Source organism: Populus alba, chromosome 9 (genome assembly GCF_005239225.2).
Source record: "Populus alba chromosome 9, ASM523922v2, whole genome shotgun sequence".
NCBI lineage: Eukaryota > Viridiplantae > Streptophyta > Magnoliopsida > Malpighiales > Salicaceae > Populus > Populus alba.
In genome coordinates, this window is record NC_133292.1 from 7,869,903 (window position 1) to 7,887,396 (window position 17,494).

A 17,494-nucleotide genomic window follows, 5' to 3' on the forward strand; every position below is an offset into this window, starting at 1 on the left:
ATAATTTTTTTAAAAAAAATTAAAAAATATTATTTTATTATATTTTTAAATAAAAAATACTTTAAAAAGAAATTCAATCAAAATACCAAATAATCTCTAAAATAATTTTATTAAGATGTTTTATTTCATGTGAAATACATATGAGCTCTAAGAGGTAAGAAAAGGAAAAAAATAAAAAGAAAAGTTGTTGAAGTGTGAGATGATTTTTTAACATTTTGAATCACGTGTTAAATTTTTTGTTGTTGCAAAAATATGAGGTCAATAAAAATAACTGCATATTTTAGAGAGTACTTAGTTTGCTAGGCTGTACTAGATGTGTGTCTAATATTTTTCTAAGAATATAAAGAAAATTATTAAGTTTAATTTAGTGGAATAACTTTAAAATCCACAGATCCCCTTGTGTATTGCTTGGATGTAAAATTAAATTAAATAAAAAATTATTTTGATGTAATTTAATTGATTTTAAAGATTTAATAATAATTTAGATAATAGATAAAAAAACTTAGTTTGATTTTAATTTTTTTTTTATAGAAAAACATGTATTGTTTTATATTTTGAAACATTGATATACTGAATTGATTCAAGTTTTATGACTTAACTTGTTAAACTTGTAATTTAGGTCATGGATTTTCACTGAATTAAATATTTTTTTAAAATAATTTTTTTTATTTAATTTTCAATAATAAAGATACACAATTGTAAATTTAAACACAAATCAAATATTAGAATGTTTATTTAAAATTATGATAATTTTATAAAAAAATAATCAAATATAGTAGTTACTACTAAATTATATAGATGTCTTAAACAAGATCCACACAGTAGTTACTACTAAATTAAGTTTAATCAGAGAGATTAATAGCTGTTAGGTTTTTGTTAAAAATGGTCTCCACCTCGCAGTCCCTCCGTTTTCTGGTTGGGCCTGCAACCACCGGCCCTGGTGGTGGCAGTTTTGACGCTCTTAATCGCATCCTTGCCGACCTCTGCACACGCGGCAACCCTAAGGTTTCGCTAAATCTCTCTCTCGTTAATTTCAGTGAAGTTAATTGTCCTGTAGTTTTTTTTTTGTTCAATTAGTGATCAGTGATAGAGTTACTAGAAGTAAGCAAAGCTAATTTGAATTAGGTTTTTGTATGAATTACTAATTGAGTTACTATAAATACTAGAAATCAGGAAAGGTGAAAGTGGAAATGTGAGTGCGTTGAGTTATGAGTTGTGTTGTTTTTTCTTTACTACATTAATTTTCCTGGTCTTGAATGGAGGGATGTGTTTCTTGTCAGGTTTTTTTGTTTAATTAGTTATTCGTTATAGATTTAATACTTGGTAGAAATTGGTACGAAGAATTTTTAACTAGGCATAGGTATTTAATTACTAACCAGTGTTGAAGTTATAGAAAGACCACAACAGAAAATGAGAGTTCTAGGCTTTTTTATTGTACGTGTTGCTTTTTATTTATTTATTTAAATTCTTGTATGATTTTGATGGTGAAATGCTCGTGCTGTTATGTAAAAGGAGGGCGCAACATTAGCATTGAGAAAACATCTAGAGGAAGAAGCGCGCGATCTAAGCGGAGAAGCATTTCCACGCTTTATGGATCATTTATACGAAAGAATTTCTAGTTTATTAGAAACCAATGATGTTGCTGAGAATTTGGGAGCGTTACGAGCAATTGATGAGTTAATAGACATAGCACTTGGAGAGAATGCATCCAAAGTGTCTAAGTTTGCTGTTTATATGCGGAGTGTGTTCGAGGTAAAACGGGATCATGATGTGTTGACACTTGCTAGTAGAGTTCTTGGCCATCTGGCTAGGGCTGGTGGAGCAATGACTGCGGATGAAGTGAAATTTCAGGTTGGTTAGGCCTTATTTGGTTTGATCATGTTGTTGTTTGTGCAGTGTCTGATACTTTTGGTTGTGTTAGGTTAAAATGGCACTAGGTTGGCTTCGCAATGATAAAGCAGAATTTCGCCTTTTTGCTGCCGTCTTAATTTTAAAAGTAAGTGTGACTTTTAGCTGTGTTGACAAATTAGCTGCACAGTTTTTTGTTATTTTATTGATCGTGTATTGTTTTGTTCTTCTTATGATATTGGAAAGACTGTCTCATTCCATCTTAAAGACTTTTTGTTTGCTTTACATTTTTTTTTGAAAATTTCTACATCTTAAGGACATATTCTTGAATCTTTATTCTTGTAGGAAATAGCAGAAAATGCTTCTACAGTTTTCAATGTTCATGTAACTGAATTTGTCGACGCTATCTGGGTTGCACTAAGGCATCCGACATTGGCAATTAGAGAGAAGGCTGTGGAGGCACTGCGTGCTTGCCTTCGAGTTATCGAGAAGCGTGAGACACGTTGGCGCGTGCAGTGGTCAGTTATAATATGTTGATTTTACAGAAGTATATACATTTTGCATCCCTAAGTTGGTTTTTATGGTGGGAGAAAAGGGGCTCTCTTCAAAGGACCAAACTTGTCTATAAAGATTTTCAAGTTGTTGGGCCTTTAGTACCATATTGGCTTGTTAAATGGAGTAGTGGCATTTTCAATTTGCAAAATGGTTAGGGCCTTGAATGGTGCTTGTAATAGTAATTAGGTGGGGTTGTTTTCCAGCTTTAGGTGTCCAATGTTTATCAGGTATGTTAAAGAAGCGGTGATGATAGGAAGAATAAGAAGAAAGAAAAATACTTGGAAACTTAAAAAACACTTGTTGAAATTTCACCTAGACTTGTGTTGTCGGGATGTCAGCATTGGTTACTATTTTACCTGATTGTCACAGGATATGCTATTGTAGGTGTAAAATGAGATTTTATTTCTGCTACTTGCCTGACTAGCATAAAGATTTTATTAGGACTTCCCATCAAATGTTCGCTGTAATGCACTATACTAAAACAAACAAGCTATATTAGTTCAACATTCCATTTGAGTATTTTGTGTGTCATAAAGATTTGATTGAGACTCTCTAAAGAGTCCTAACACAATTTGATCTAGGAGGCTTACTTTAATGTTTGAATATTACTCCTATAAAGTTTTGTTTTCTCCAATGCCTAATGAAGCAACAAAGCAGGCATTTGATGTTGGGGTTCGTCTAGTAATAGGTCTTGTTGCAAGGGGCACTAGGAACTAATTCCTACTGCATTTTTATTCGTTTTAGATAAGGGAGGATACTTGGTGGATAACTGTTATAACTAAATATCTCACATTGCTTTTTCACTAGTTTGTTGATTTTGGCTGCATGACATGACTTTCAAACTGCATGTTTGCGTTACTCTCTACAAGCAATTTTTCATCAAGCTTATCGAGTAAACAAGTCAATTTGGTTGGGCATTTGGCAGGTATTATCGTATGTTTGAGGCTACACAAGATGGATTGGGTAAAAATGCTCCTGTTCACAGCATACATGGTTCTTTACTTGCTGTTGGAGAGCTCTTAAGGTTGGTATAAATGGTTCCGTTTGTTATAGTGGAAATGTTTCTGACAGGAACTTTTGATTTTTCTAGCTTGAATGAATTGTTGCAGTTGGTTTGTTTGCCTATTTTTTAGCTATCATGTTGATGTAAGTTATATGAATTATGATTATTGCCCTAATATTTTTTTTTGGTTAAGTGGAGATGTTTCTGACAGGAACTTTTGATTTTTCTAGCTTGAATGAATTGTTGCAGTTGGTTTGTTTGCCTATTTTTTAGCTATCATGTTGCTGTAAGTTATATGAATTATGATTATTGCCCTAATATTTTTTTTTGGTTAAGTGTTGTTATGAGCTTAAAAACCAAGGCCCTTTCCCGTGCTACGTGACATTCAAAGCTAGCCAATATAAGTCTAGTCAACAGCAGTATATCACAAACTGTTGCCTATGAGCAAACGAATGAAGCTCTTTATCCTTTTCCTATAACATATGCTTTATCAGTTACATGAAAAAAGATAAATCAAAGAGGCAAAAAATTATGCAAACATACTCAAAAAACAGTCTCATGCAGTAACTTTGATAACAGGTTTTAGCAGACATGAATCATGAAAAATAATAAATTTAATGTTCAAGGCTTTCTTAGCTTTGCCATAGAAAATGTGATGGAAAACTTTCTCAGCCCATTTGGTGTTTGCTGAAAAACAACTTTTTTTCTTCCTCTATGCTATCCATTTTTCTGTACAAAATTTATATGATCTAGTACATAGATTGTATACATGCATGCATGCATACAAACACACACACATGTGATATTAATGTATTCTTGTAAATATATGTTTAACATGTATTATGGAAGAATAATGAAGTAGAATATCATTTTAAGTCTTATAAGTAAAGTGTTTTCCTCCCTTTTAAACTGGAAAACACTTGGCTGCCAGCAAACCAAAGGGCCCAACTTTCTAAACAAAATCCCATTCCTGCGAGCAACATACCAAACATTTAAGACATTACACTTAACTTCATACCAATCCTTACTACAATCATAATAGAAATGTTGATTATTTTGAGGTTGGTAGTCGGTTATTTTAGGCCATGATTATAGAAAAAAACTAAAAGAGGTAGCGTTTTTACTTGGCAAAATTCACTATGCACACTCACAAATCACTATGGGTTCAAAAGGATTTTTTTTCTTTTCATTTTGTCACCAAACTTTTTTTTCCTTTGTGATTGGATCCTTTTGTAGCTAAATTAATGACTAATTGCTTTTGATTTGTTGATGAATGAAAAGATTCAAACTCAGAGGACCAAAGTGAAAAACATGGGGAAAGTAGGTGACAATTTCAAATTTGTTGTGAAAAGTTAACTTTGGTCCTCCTCCTTTCTAATTGACATAATTACAACTCCTTTGGTTTTTGAGAATTAACTTTTGGTACAAAATTTTATTTTCTTTGCTTTTTAGTTCTTTGATTTGAGAGAGGAGAGAGAGAGTAGTCGTATTCTGGTTGAAGAGAGAGAAAATTGTTATTGACACCAATTCCAATTATGAAAAAAATCGATCTTGGTGTTCACGGGTTCCGTTTAATAAGAGAAGTTTCAAATGTGTGTTATTTGACCTTAACCTTACTTGAGATGACAGATTTGGGATCGGGAAGTTTTTTGAATTTTGGATGATTTTGGGTTTTTTTAAACCAAGTTTTTGGTTATTCGAGGCTGTAAATAGGTTTATTAAGGTCTCCAGGGTGCCTTTAAGGTGTTTTTGGGTAAAAAACGTGTTGAAAAACAAGTTTTTGGGTATGAAATACCCTTGCCAAGACTTTTTGGAGACCCTTTGGTCATCGAAATCTAGACCAGTAGACAACGTGTTTTTGTTTTTGTTTTTTTTAGATAAACAGTGGACGACGCATCGTCCACTATATGATAAGAAAAATGCCTAGCGTGCGGGCTAGGCCTCTTTCTAATGGGTTAGGTGTGTAGGTCCATGCACCTGGCCTGTTTTGTTCTTCTTTATTTTTTTGGTTTTTTCTATATTTTACACTTGGGTTTGTTCAAATAGATTGGTTAAGAAGTAATTTTAATTTTTTTTATTAGATAGCATTGATTTTTTTAATTTTTTATGAGATCATAGCCTTTTTTTATTATTATATTAGTCAACGTTTTTTTTGTACAACCTTTCATAATTTTTTTCTCCTTTTTTTTAAGAAACATTATTTGACCGCTAAATTTTTTTTGGTGTTGTTGGATTAAATACCTTTTGATTTTTTGTTTATTTTTGAGGAAGTCCATAGCATTACTTTTTATAATATTAGTGGACACTCTTTTTTTGTAGCCCCTCACTATAGTTTTCATTTTATAAATTTTATTAGGTGGTTTCATGTGCATGTTAGCTTTTATTGTCGTGTAGTTGGATAAAAAAAGTTATAAAAAAATTAAGCTATCAAACCCACCTGGGTATAGGTAGAAAAGTTTGTTTTTCTTCATATCAATCCGAGTTTTAAGTGGGTCACATCATGTCAGCTTTGGCTCGGTTCAATTTGAAACTCGAGCTAGGTAAGGTTTATTGATCATGATTTTTTTTTTGTCTGATATATTGTTTTATTGAAATAAGATACATTAATTTATAATTTTTCTTGATGGTGTGAAACTTTACTGATGCCTGCATTTTTTTTTGCGTTGACAAAAAAATTGTACTTTGCTAGCCTCCTTCTATATCCTATCTGGCCCTTCATCGGATCTTATGCCGTCGAAGAGTAAATACTTGTAGCTGTTTATGTTGAAAGAGCAACGCTAGCTTCATTTGTTGAATTTTAGTTCCGATTAAGAACTTTCCAGTCTTTCATAAATTTTATGGTTTTATTATATATTCTTGCTTTGATTGAAATAGAATTGGAGAATTTGCAAGGAGATTCTCGGGACTGTAGGGACCAAGTGGTTTAATTACTATTTAATTGGCTGGAGCTAGTTTCTTTCATTTGCATTCAAGAAAAATTGGAGGCTGATTTGCTCATTGAATTAGTCTGGCATCAATTATACTGCAAAAATAGTTATGGAGGGTGGGTGTCATGGCATTTGGCAAGGAAGTATTGATATGATGGGATCATGGAAAAGTTTTGAGAAAGACTTTAGAAACTTTTGCTGAATGGATGGATTTCCATAATATTGTGATATATTCTAGGTGGCAGTTTTGTTATTTTGTCAATATTCATGGCTTCTTCTTACTCTCTGGTCCATCTTATATCCTAGAAGACATGTTCCTAATTATATGGCCCTAGATTAATTTATAATGTGTGTTATTCTTAAGCTAGTAAAGAAGAAATGCAAATAAAAATGACATGTAGCAGTGATTTGACATTCTTTTTGTTGGCAAAATTACTGTCATGATTATAAGATGCCATGCAAAAGTATTTATAAGTACAATGCTACCTTTCTGATTATATATGATATATGTGTGTGCTAGCTGCACTTGATAAAATGTTGAATAGATTGATTTATTTCTCAGGACTGTAGGGCTTTGATATCATGTAACCTGTATGTTATTTTTAAGCTCCACATGATTCTTTGTGATTCTATAACTGCTGGCAGTTTGATAAAGGTTGAATGGAAATGACTACCATGATTTGGTTTCTTATAGCACCTAATGTTTCATGTAATTGAACATGATTTATGTAGGAATACTGGTGAGTTCATGATGTCAAGGTACAGAGAAGTTGCTGAGATTGTTCTTAGATACCTCGAGCATCGAGATCGACTTGTTCGCCTTAGCATAACTTCATTGCTACCTCGCATTGCCCACTTTCTGCGGGATAGATTTGTAACAAATTATTTAGAGGTTTGTGGTTTTCACTGTCTCCTAAATCATACTGCAGCAGCCATGAAAAATAGCATTTTGGAACATAAAGCATCCCAGAACATAAACCATTATGAACAACATCAAATTGTGATGTCTTGCAGATATGCATGAATCATATTCTTGCAGTGCTGAGAATACCAGCTGATCGTGGAAGTGGGTTCATTGCCCTAGGGGAGATGGCTGGTGCTTTGGATGGGGAACTTGTCCATTATTTGCCGACAATTACAGCTCATTTACGTGATGCAGTGAGCAAGCCTCTATGTGGCTGACATTATTTTTCTCCATTGATTTTGGTTTTCTTTCTATGTCATGTTTTGCAGTTTGGGGTTTATTTCTATTTTTCTGTTTTCCCTCTGTACCCTCCTTTTAGATTGCCCCACGCAGGGCCAAACCCTCACTCGAGGCATTGGTTTGTGTTGGAAACATTGCACAAGCCATGGGGCCTGCTATGGAACCTTTTGTTCGCAGCAGCCTTTTGGATGTTATGTTCTCTGCGGGGCTCTCTTCCACCCTTGTTGATGCCCTGGAGCAGATAAGTGTAAGGTATTGCGCGCCATTTGACTACTACTTTCTTTCTTTCTTTCTTATAATGCTGTCCTTAAAAAATGCTTAAGAGCTTAAAGTCTTCCATGCTATCACTTGCTGTTTCAGTATTCCTTCATTGCTGCCAACTATTCAAGAGCGGCTGTTGGACTGCATTTCATTAGTTCTTTCAAAGTCCCATTATTCTCAGCCAAGGACAGCTGTTCCTCCAGTTCGAGGGGTTGCGGCTATTGCACCTCAGCAAGTATCAGACCTCAGTGGTTCTGCCTTGGTGCAACTAACTTTGCAGACACTAGCTCGATTTAATTTTAAGGTTGGTTAAACATTATGTTTAAATGGAATCATATTGCACCTAAGATTCTGCTTTGAAGCTGTTTTGTTTTCCAGGGGCATGAGCTTCTCGAGTTTGCCAGGGAATCAGTGCTCGTATATTTGGATGATGAAGATGGAGCTACCCGGAAAGATGCTGCACTTTGTTGTTGTAAATTAGTTGCAGATTCCTTTTCCGGTATGACATCTACACAGTTTGGTTCTATCAGGTCCAATCGTAATGGGGGAAAGCGATGGCGTCTTGTCGAGGAGGTTAAGTTTCCTCCATTTCCTATCTTTTGATGCTCTATTTTTGTGTAATGATGTTCTATGCCCCCACATCAAAACCTTTTTGTTTGTTCCCATCATTTCTTTCCTGCCTGTATCCTCCAGTTTGCTTCTCCTCAGTTTATGCCATGTCTACCGCTGTTCATCAATTGTATGCTATACATAACACAAATTGACAGATTGGATACATATTTTAATGTGTCAACCTCAAGTTTGCTTAAGCTCATCAACTAGTTGAGATCTGTATTAAGATTGATTTATCATGTTCCACCCAAAAAAAGTTGAGTGTGGTAGACAGTGTGAGCTTTCTTTGTTCTTGCTTGTAATCTCACATTTTGCATCTGCAGCTCGTGGAAAAGCTTCTCATCGCTGCTGTCGCAGATGCTGATATCACTGTTCGCCAATCTATCTTTTCCTCTCTTCATGGAAATAGAGGTTTCGATAGTTTTCTAGCACAAGCTGATAGTCTCACTGCAGTTTTCGCTGCTTTGAATGATGAGGTGTGTATGTGGCTCTTGGATTTATTACATCTGATGGAAGACTTTCATGGTTATGCAATATTATTGAGGCAGATAAATTTTTATCATCAATTAATCTGTAGTGGAAAGTATATCTGATTTGAAAGTTGCCCTAGATTTTCCTTGATGTAATTTTTTCTTTCTTTCAAAGTTATATTTTTGTATCCAATGGTACATCTTATTACTGAATATTTAATCTGTTGGCATCAGAAACTCAGGATTAAATTGCACCACTCAATAAGATTTCACCTGTCATTGACATCTGCATACATAATTTTATCTTCATATTTAATTTTGGGCTCTTGTCTGATAATTTTGGTTTACTATCTATTTGATTACATGGCAAGACTGGTTGCTTCCTGTTTCTCACCTGTAATGTCTATTCTCTGGAAAGTACATGATGTCTTACTACTATTTCTGGTTCCAGTAGCTTGGTAAATGGATTCCTCACTCTTCACTATCTCTCCATCTCATTTGTTCAGAAGAATTTCACTGTGAGGTGCTTTTATTTTGATTTAGAATTCGGAATCTGCAATTCTACTTCTGATCATGGTTTGTTGTTTATAATACTGCTAGTTTGTGAAATTAAGTGATAGGGTTTTTTGACAGTCAATAGAAAATGTATGGGAGAAATCCCTAAGAAGGTGCATCTTTTCATAGATATGGAAAAATCTAGGTACACTCCAACTCCAAGTTTCCCTTTTCCCTCCCTTTTCTGTTCTTGGTTTCAATATTAACCTTGTTTCTTTGCACACATATGTTTCAGTAAACCTAATGGACAGATTTTTTTTACCTTTTTTCTGTCAATGGTGTTTGTTGTAATTTTATTGCCGAGACAGTCTTCTGATTTCCATCTTTTTTTTTTCCCTGTAAGTGTAGATTCTGCTGATTTGAGTAAGGCTTTAGTTCTGATACTTCTCCTATTATCTTTCCCCAAAAAATAGTTTGTTGGCCATTATTTGGGCCTTTTATCTTGATAATCTTTGGTTGAGGTCTCTGTTTGGTTTTACTTTGTATTACCCAGTTTCATAAAGTGCATGTTTCTGTTGTTGAATGTTGTATGCCTGCATGTGAATTTTTCTGGTGTCCCATTCTTGTAATTTTTGTCAAAACGAGGATATTGCTGTTATCACAGGATTTTGACGTTAGAGAATATGCAATCTCCTTGGCTGGAAGACTATCAGAAAAGAATCCCGCATATGTCCTTCCTGCACTCCGTCGTCATCTCATACAGCTCTTGACCTATCTAAAACAGAGGTGATGTCAGCAGTTAGCTACTGTGCTATCATGTGAATTTGTATTACTTGCAAAAAGTATGGTAATTTGGGTTGGAAGAGAAAGAGGTCCTCTCAACCAATCTGTAAAGGTGTCTGATATGGAACTTTCTTGTAATGTCAGCAGTGCAGATAACAAATGCAGAGAAGAAAGCGCAAAGTTATTAGGTTGTTTGATACGTAATTGTGAACGACTTGTGCTTCCATACATTGCTCCAATACACAAGGTTTGATATGTATGTTTGTGTTTATTTTGTTTTGTTCTTTTAGTTATCATACTTCTTGAGATATTGGATTTCCAATTATGCAGGCACTTGTGGCAAGACTTAATGAAGGCACAGGAGTAAATGCCAATAATGGTATCATTAGTGGAGTTCTTGTAACTGTTGGAGATCTTGCTAGAGTGGTGGGTGAACTCTGATGTTATAAATTGTCTTGTTCTCTGGGAGGCAATGAGGAAAAAAGAGATGTTATTTATTTTTGCGTGTGGGGTTGGTGGGGAGGAATGTGTCACCATGAATTGGGTTTTACATCTTTATTTGGAAAATCTTTGGATGAGAAGAATATAAATTGTTGATTGGGCTTGTCCTCAAGCACCTTAAGTTATGCTAATAAGTTTTTCTGTTGCTTTCTCATTTCCATGATGCTTGTTAACATTAAAATACTTCGAACTCTTCTTTTGGCACTTCCTGTTGCTGATATAAGTAAAAACTTCAGCCTGCTTTTTAAGACTACATCTGGTTGCTTCTCATGCTTTCCTTCGATGTTAAACTGAAGTTTTAGTTGGACTAGGAATCAACTTCTTGCATGTACATTCTAGGATATTTGATTTCAAACTTGTAACCTTATAAAGCTTGAAGTCTATCTATGTGATGCATTTCTTTGCTAGAACAATAGACTAAGGGACATGCTGTATCAGCTATTTCTATATTTGTTTTTTTCCATGCACGTTGTTTTGCATCCTAGCCTGATCTACATGCAACTGTCTAAAATATATTCTCTCTTGTTATGATGTGTAAATGGTTAATTATAATTGTGGTACTTGTTTAGGGTGGTTTTGCTATGAGGCAATATATTTCAGAGCTTATGCCTCTGATAGTTGAAGCTTTGCTAGATGGAGCAGCAGCTACAAAGCGTGAAGTGGCTGTTGCAACTCTTGGGCAAGTTGTTCAAAGCACTGGGTATGTGGCTTGTCATTTTGTTACTTTGATAAAGATTGTTGTTTTGTTTTTTATTCGGTGGTTTTATGTGAATCTTTATTAGTAATGATGCATGTTAATTTTTTTTTTCCATGGTTAATATCATGTCATTTTTTTCCTCTTTAGGTCAGGATAGAGCATGGGATTTTTCTTCATTTTTACTTTTTCTGAAACTCCATGATTTCCATGTAATGTGGCAACAAAACTAATACCTGTTTGTTATTTGGGATCATTTTCAGCTTTCTGTACTTTGCATGCTACAGGTCATAAATAGTTTTCTTTCTTAATTAAACCTCTTTTACATGAAAAATGTTGCGGTATTTTGACCATCTTAGATGACGCACTTACTGTTATATTTTTTACTCTTGATTAGAAATGTAGGCAAGTGTTGGACTAGCAGCACATTCTCAAGAACTGTTCATAAGGTCCCATTTGGTCCTTCCTCTTCTCTTCCATTTCTCTCTTTATTTATCCTCGAGGGAATAATAATATTGAGGAAAGTTGAACATATAAATTATGATTAGCCAGTCTTCTTCAACGAAGTAGGATTCCATTGAAAACAGTGTTGATGGGTTTTCCTTTTTCCTTCCTACTATCGACAACAAGGTCACATTGAAATAAATTTACTTTACTTTTGGGATGTAGATAATATAAATTCTAAGGTATCTGTAGTCATTTATCACAAGGTTTGTTTGTTTATATTTTATTTTATTTTTTATCATTAGTGCTTGAGTAGGTCCTTTTCTTTTTGCTGACAGGTATGTCATAACACCATATAATGAGTATCCACAGTTACTTGGCTTACTCCTCAAATTTTTGAATGGCGAATTAGTGTGGTCTACCAGACGTGAAGTATTGAAGGTAGCTACATGTCAACTAAAATATTTGGATATATCGTTCTAACTATTTGATGCAAGGTTAACTCTTTAGCTCTCAGGTTCTTGGCATCATGGGAGCTCTGGATCCTCTTGTGCATAAACGAAACCAACAAAGCCTGCCTGGTTCACATGGTGAGGTTGCTCGTGCAGCCAGTGATTCAGGTCAACACATCCCATCAATGGATGAACTACCTATGGACTTTTGGCCATCTTTTGCTACATCAGAAGATTATTACCCAACGGTAGTACTGACACTACATTTGTCATTGTTTTCACTCTTCTTGGTGTTAATATTCCTCTCTAATGAATTCAGGTTGCGATCAACTCCCTCATGCGAATTCTCAGAGATCCTTCACTTGCTAGCTACCACCAAAAGGTGGTAGGATCTCTTATGTTCATATTTAAGGTAAAATAGCATAGTATATTCCAGTTCTGCTCATTGACAAAAATGGCTAAACAATCTTAATTTATCTTGATGCCTGACACCATCAATTAATGTGCGAAATTTTATGATCTGCGAGGTTAGTCAATGGGCCTTGGTTGTGTACCATATATACCCAAGGTTAGTGAATCAATTTGCAGCTGTATTTATTTTCTTTTTTTTCCTTAAACAATTATTTTTTCACTGGAAATTTTAGTATTTGTGAATGAATAAAAAATTACTTCCTCTTGCATCCCCCCCCCCCACCTGTGTTTGTTATCTTGTTGCTTGCCCTTGTTTTGATCTTAAACTTATTGACTCCTTTAATTACAAAGATCACCCAGTTACAATGTTGCATTTTTTCATTTTCTCCAGTCGTAGTCAGCTTTCTTCCACTCACATACAAAAATGGAAAATTTTTAATTACACAAGTTCAAATTAGGAGGTTAAGAAAGAGTATTTTTATTCTAAAGGTGATGTTAGCTTTCCATGTTAATTTCTATGTTTGGTTTGGAATGGTAGATAACATATTTATATGTTGGAGGATTTAGTGTTTGCTTGGTATTTCATATTTGCAAGATGTATTTTTGTTTGGTATCCTGGACAACATTTATTGTTTTAAACCTGTTTAACATGCATTGCCCTTTCCTATTTTATGTAGGTTTTGCCGGATCTCTTTCACACTGTTCGTACATGTGATGATTATCTTAAAGATTTTATAATGTGGAAGCTTGGAACTCTGATATCTATTGTGCGCCAGGTGAGTTATGATTTCCTGAAGTGGTTGCACATATATACTGCCTCTTGGTTTTTTGTCTTTTAATAATACACGGGGTTCTCGATTTGCTTGTGCAGCACATACGTAAATATCTGCCTGAATTGCTCTCTTTAATATCTGAATTATGGTCATCCTTCAGCTTGCCAGCTACTATTCGTCCTTCTCGTGGGTTTCCAGTAAGTTATGTTTCCATTATTTGGCTTAGATGGAATAACCTGCATGTCATTTTTGGAGGCTGCTCTTGTATATTTTGGTCCGTTCCTCTTACTCTCTTTCAAACATGTCCTCTTTTTTCTACTCAGGTTTTGCATTTAGTGGAACAGCTTTGCTTGGCTCTCAATGATGAATTCAGAAGGCATCTTCCTGTCATTTTGCCAAATTGTATTCAAGTTCTAAGCGATGCAGAAAGGTGTAATGACTATACCTATGTTCTCGATATACTTCACACACTTGAAGTTTTTGGTGGTTAGTACTCTCTTATTCGACACCTGTTTGTTTCATTCATTGACATATTACTAGCAACTATTGTGAAACATTGTAATGTATTAATCAAGTGTAAGTGTAGAAAGAATGCAAAACCTTCTCTCTTCCATTTAGGAGTCTAAAATGTACTAGGAAGTTATATGGTAACACTTGGATAATGTGCTCTTCTGTGTGCTAATAGTAAAATGTTGAGCAATGCAAATCATCTTTGGGTATGGACTATGGACAACATTAGTTTCATTGTGCCGTTGTCTTATGAAGGAAATTGGCATTTTTTGATGCATACATCAAAGAACTCCATATTGGTTTCTCATTCCACTTGGAATACTTTTAGAGTGGATGTTGCAGTGGATATTTAACATTAACAAAGTGCCATACTTAAATGATCTTCTGAGTTCCAGCCTGTAGAGAATTTCTCATCATGCTTGAACAATGTAGGGACACTGGACGAGCATATGCATCTACTTCTTCCTGCACTTATTCGATTGTTTAAAGTGGATGCTTCTGTGGATATAAGGCGGGCCGCTATCAAAACTTTGACTAGATTGATCCCCTGTGTACAGGTGAGTTCTCGGCTTGTAAAATCTCTTCTGTTTCCTGCATTAAAATGGACTGCTAATGGTCATTGCTTCATGCTATCATGATAAGATCCAGAGGTGTACTGTATATTAGTCATATTGTCATAGTAGTTAAAATGTTTTTCCATAAATGGAAGAAAAACAGATCTCTTGATATATTGTAAAGCTGTGTAACCAAACACATACTAGCATGCGCACGGACACCAATGTAGATGCACATGTAGTTGTGGATTCCTATGGCTAACTGACAGATATTCGTATATTATTTTCATCAGGTTATTGGTCACATTTCTGCTCTTGTGCATCACCTGAAGTTAGTGTTGGATGGGTAGGTTTCTACTTCTACTTTCTATATAGAAAACCTTCTTCGGTTCCTGCTATTGTGTCTGTGTATGTATTCATGCATGTCTGTTAAATTCAAACATGATCCTCTTAGTCCATTTTTCCTTACCTGTTTATTTTCTGTTTGTCATGAAATGTTTGCCAAACTATTTGAACAAAACTTTATAAAGATTAACTGTTATCTTATCATACCTTTCTTTTATTGATTCTTCTGTACAACCAACATATTTGATTGGTTTCTGTTGCATGGAAGTCTCTTCTGTGTTTTTCCTGGTAATAAGGTATGTCTTGAATTGTGTTAATTGGCTTGAGAATTGTGATCCTCCATCAACTTGGACTCAGAAATCTTGGTGATTTCCTCCTATCTCTCTGTTTTTTTTTTTTTTTTGGAGGGGGTGGGGGGGGGGGGGTTTGCAAGGGCAACTTTTCATTTATGCTTATGTCCTGGGCATGAGGTTTACTCACTCACTATTGGGTTTTCCCCCTGTATTCTGAATTCAATAACTGCATCTGCAAAATGCACACAATTCTTTCCCTTTTAGCATCATGCATAATCTTGGGCCCTTTCGTGATAAATTTTCATCTCATTTCTGACTATACTTTTTAGTGCCTGTTTGGTAGCGCTGCCAACCGCGCTACCTAACGAAGCCTTAATCAGGGGGTACAGGTTTTAAGGGTAAACCAAAACCTGAGGTGTTGACGGTTATTGGGATCCCATAGTGTTATTGACTAAACACAAAGCAATTCATTCAATGGAGCATTGACAAAGTCATGTATCCATGTTCTCTGTATGCATAGTTCTGTAATTGTGATACCCCTTCTGCCTAATTTCTTGCAAATTGTAAAGATACTTGATTTGGTTTTACTTGTGGGTGAGGTTTTTTCAGAATCTCTTAACTTCACCTTGGAGACAATATAGTAATATTAATATGAAATGTCCCCCCATTTCTGTATTTCTGTGCGTGTTGCATTTTTCTGTTGCATGATGCTCCAAACATGTAAGCTTGTAATTTGCAGGAAGAATGATGAACTCAGGAAAGATGCTGTTGATGCACTTTGTTGTTTGGCTCATGCCTTAGGAGAGGATTTCACCATTTTCATCCCATCAATTCACAAACTCTTACTGAAGCATCGATTGCAGGTCTGTGCTTTTACCTGCATTATTGTTATTTGACTTGCTTATACAAAAACCTTCTCTTGTGTTGCTGCATTATATCTCAGAGTTGAGATGACAGTCTTCCCCCTGAATTTTAAATACAAGTTCTTTCTCTTGTCAGCATAAAGAATTTGAAGAAATTGAAGGACGCTTGAGGAGACGTGAACCTCTAATTTTGGGGAGTACAGCTGCACAAAGATTGAGCAGACGACTTCCAGTGGAGGTTATAAGTGACCCTTTAAATGATATGGAGAATGACCCTTACGATGATGGGGTTGACATGCAACGACATCTTAGTGGCCATCAGGTAACTTTCTCTTTTGAACAATTGCTCAATGGTTTTTGTTACTGATTTTTATTTAGCTGTGTAGGAATGTAGGCTATGCTGAGTCTACAGTAAAACTCTAGGTTGCTAGCTCCGGATCAATTGTTAGCATGCATGTCAAAAGCTATAAATATTAAATGGTCTCAGCTAATTATTTCATATGCACGGTTTTGATTTTCAAAAGACCACCCAACTTAAAAGCTTAGGGTATCAGGTGAGACCCAGATTGGTTTTATTACACTCTCACATATGCCCTCAAGTGATAGCCCATTGACCTTGATTGTTGGAAAAAATGCAGGCATATACAAGGTTAAAAACAGGCTGTACATTTGCTAGCACTGACTAGTGGGCCATAATACTGTTGCATTGTGCTTATCTAAAAATATCATGGAATCTTATTTTAAAATTGCCTATTGTAGACTACACTTGATAGATGAACTGCCCATGTTTTAAGCCCAACAGATTCTTGTTTTAGTGGGGCACGTTAAAAATTTAAAAGTTATCTTTGGTCTTCACAAAATGTTGAGTTTTCAAGTTTGACTGTTATGTTGCATGACATTTCATCTCACCCATGCAAGCATTTTTCGCTATATCAATTTGAAATTTCTTTGTTTTTTCTTCTTGTGTGGTTTAACTAATGTAAGTTTGTGCAGGTTAATGATAGTCAATTACGCACTGCTGGAGAGGCTTCTCAGCGCAGTACTAAAGAAGATTGGGCAGAGTGGATGAGGCATTTGAGCATCGAACTTCTGAAGGAGTCTCCTTCTCCAGCGTTACGAACCTGTGCAAGGCTTGCACAGTTACAGGTATGGACAATAGCACCATTTATGAACCTACTCTTGCTGTTTCTATTCTGATCCACAGCTTTTGCAGCCTTTCATTGGCCGGGAATTATTTGCTGCTGGTTTTGTTAGCTGCTGGGCACAACTGAATGAGGCCAGTCAGAAACATTTGGTTCGGAGTTTGGAGATGGCATTTTCATCTCAAAATATTCCTCCAGAGATTCTAGCAACGCTGCTTAATTTGGTATGTCCTCTCTTCATATGGACTAGTGTTCTAATATTAAATACTGTAAATCACATTGTGGTTTAAGATGGAGACCTTTTTTTTTGCCATCCTTGCATGCCGGAAACTATTGCTTGTTTTGTGAAGTGTG

General features: G+C 35.3%; 1 protein-coding gene across 2 annotated transcripts in view; it reads left to right on the plus strand.

Moving 5' to 3' along the window:
• Window positions 1-798: 798 nt before the first annotated feature.
• Window positions 799-17,494, plus strand: part of LOC118059067 (serine/threonine-protein kinase TOR) — a 29,317-nt gene continuing 12,621 nt past the window's right edge. The window contains exons 1-28 of one of the 2 annotated variants that reach the window (XM_035071880.1): window positions 799-1,005; window positions 1,513-1,851; window positions 1,922-1,996; window positions 2,194-2,366; window positions 3,329-3,427; window positions 7,066-7,225; window positions 7,348-7,491; window positions 7,617-7,789; window positions 7,898-8,102; window positions 8,177-8,371; window positions 8,734-8,886; window positions 10,040-10,161; window positions 10,303-10,405; window positions 10,489-10,584; window positions 11,229-11,359; window positions 12,136-12,238; window positions 12,315-12,497; window positions 12,569-12,661; window positions 12,782-12,817; window positions 13,338-13,436; window positions 13,532-13,630; window positions 13,757-13,919; window positions 14,376-14,500; window positions 14,791-14,843; window positions 15,875-15,998; window positions 16,135-16,320; window positions 16,992-17,144; window positions 17,212-17,364. In XM_035071880.1, the coding sequence (XP_034927771.1) occupies window positions 883-1,005; window positions 1,513-1,851; window positions 1,922-1,996; window positions 2,194-2,366; window positions 3,329-3,427; window positions 7,066-7,225; window positions 7,348-7,491; window positions 7,617-7,789; window positions 7,898-8,102; window positions 8,177-8,371; window positions 8,734-8,886; window positions 10,040-10,161; window positions 10,303-10,405; window positions 10,489-10,584; window positions 11,229-11,359; window positions 12,136-12,238; window positions 12,315-12,497; window positions 12,569-12,661; window positions 12,782-12,817; window positions 13,338-13,436; window positions 13,532-13,630; window positions 13,757-13,919; window positions 14,376-14,500; window positions 14,791-14,843; window positions 15,875-15,998; window positions 16,135-16,320; window positions 16,992-17,144; window positions 17,212-17,364 (3,861 nt within the window). In that variant the 5' untranslated portion in view covers window positions 799-882. The remainder of the gene's footprint in view (window positions 1,006-1,512; window positions 1,852-1,921; window positions 1,997-2,193; window positions 2,367-3,328; window positions 3,428-7,065; window positions 7,226-7,347; window positions 7,492-7,616; window positions 7,790-7,897; window positions 8,103-8,176; window positions 8,372-8,733; window positions 8,887-10,039; window positions 10,162-10,302; window positions 10,406-10,488; window positions 10,585-11,228; window positions 11,360-12,135; window positions 12,239-12,314; window positions 12,498-12,568; window positions 12,662-12,781; window positions 12,818-13,337; window positions 13,437-13,531; window positions 13,631-13,756; window positions 13,920-14,375; window positions 14,501-14,790; window positions 14,844-15,874; window positions 15,999-16,134; window positions 16,321-16,991; window positions 17,145-17,211; window positions 17,365-17,494) is intronic. The other variant, XM_035071881.2, reaches the window with a different exon arrangement.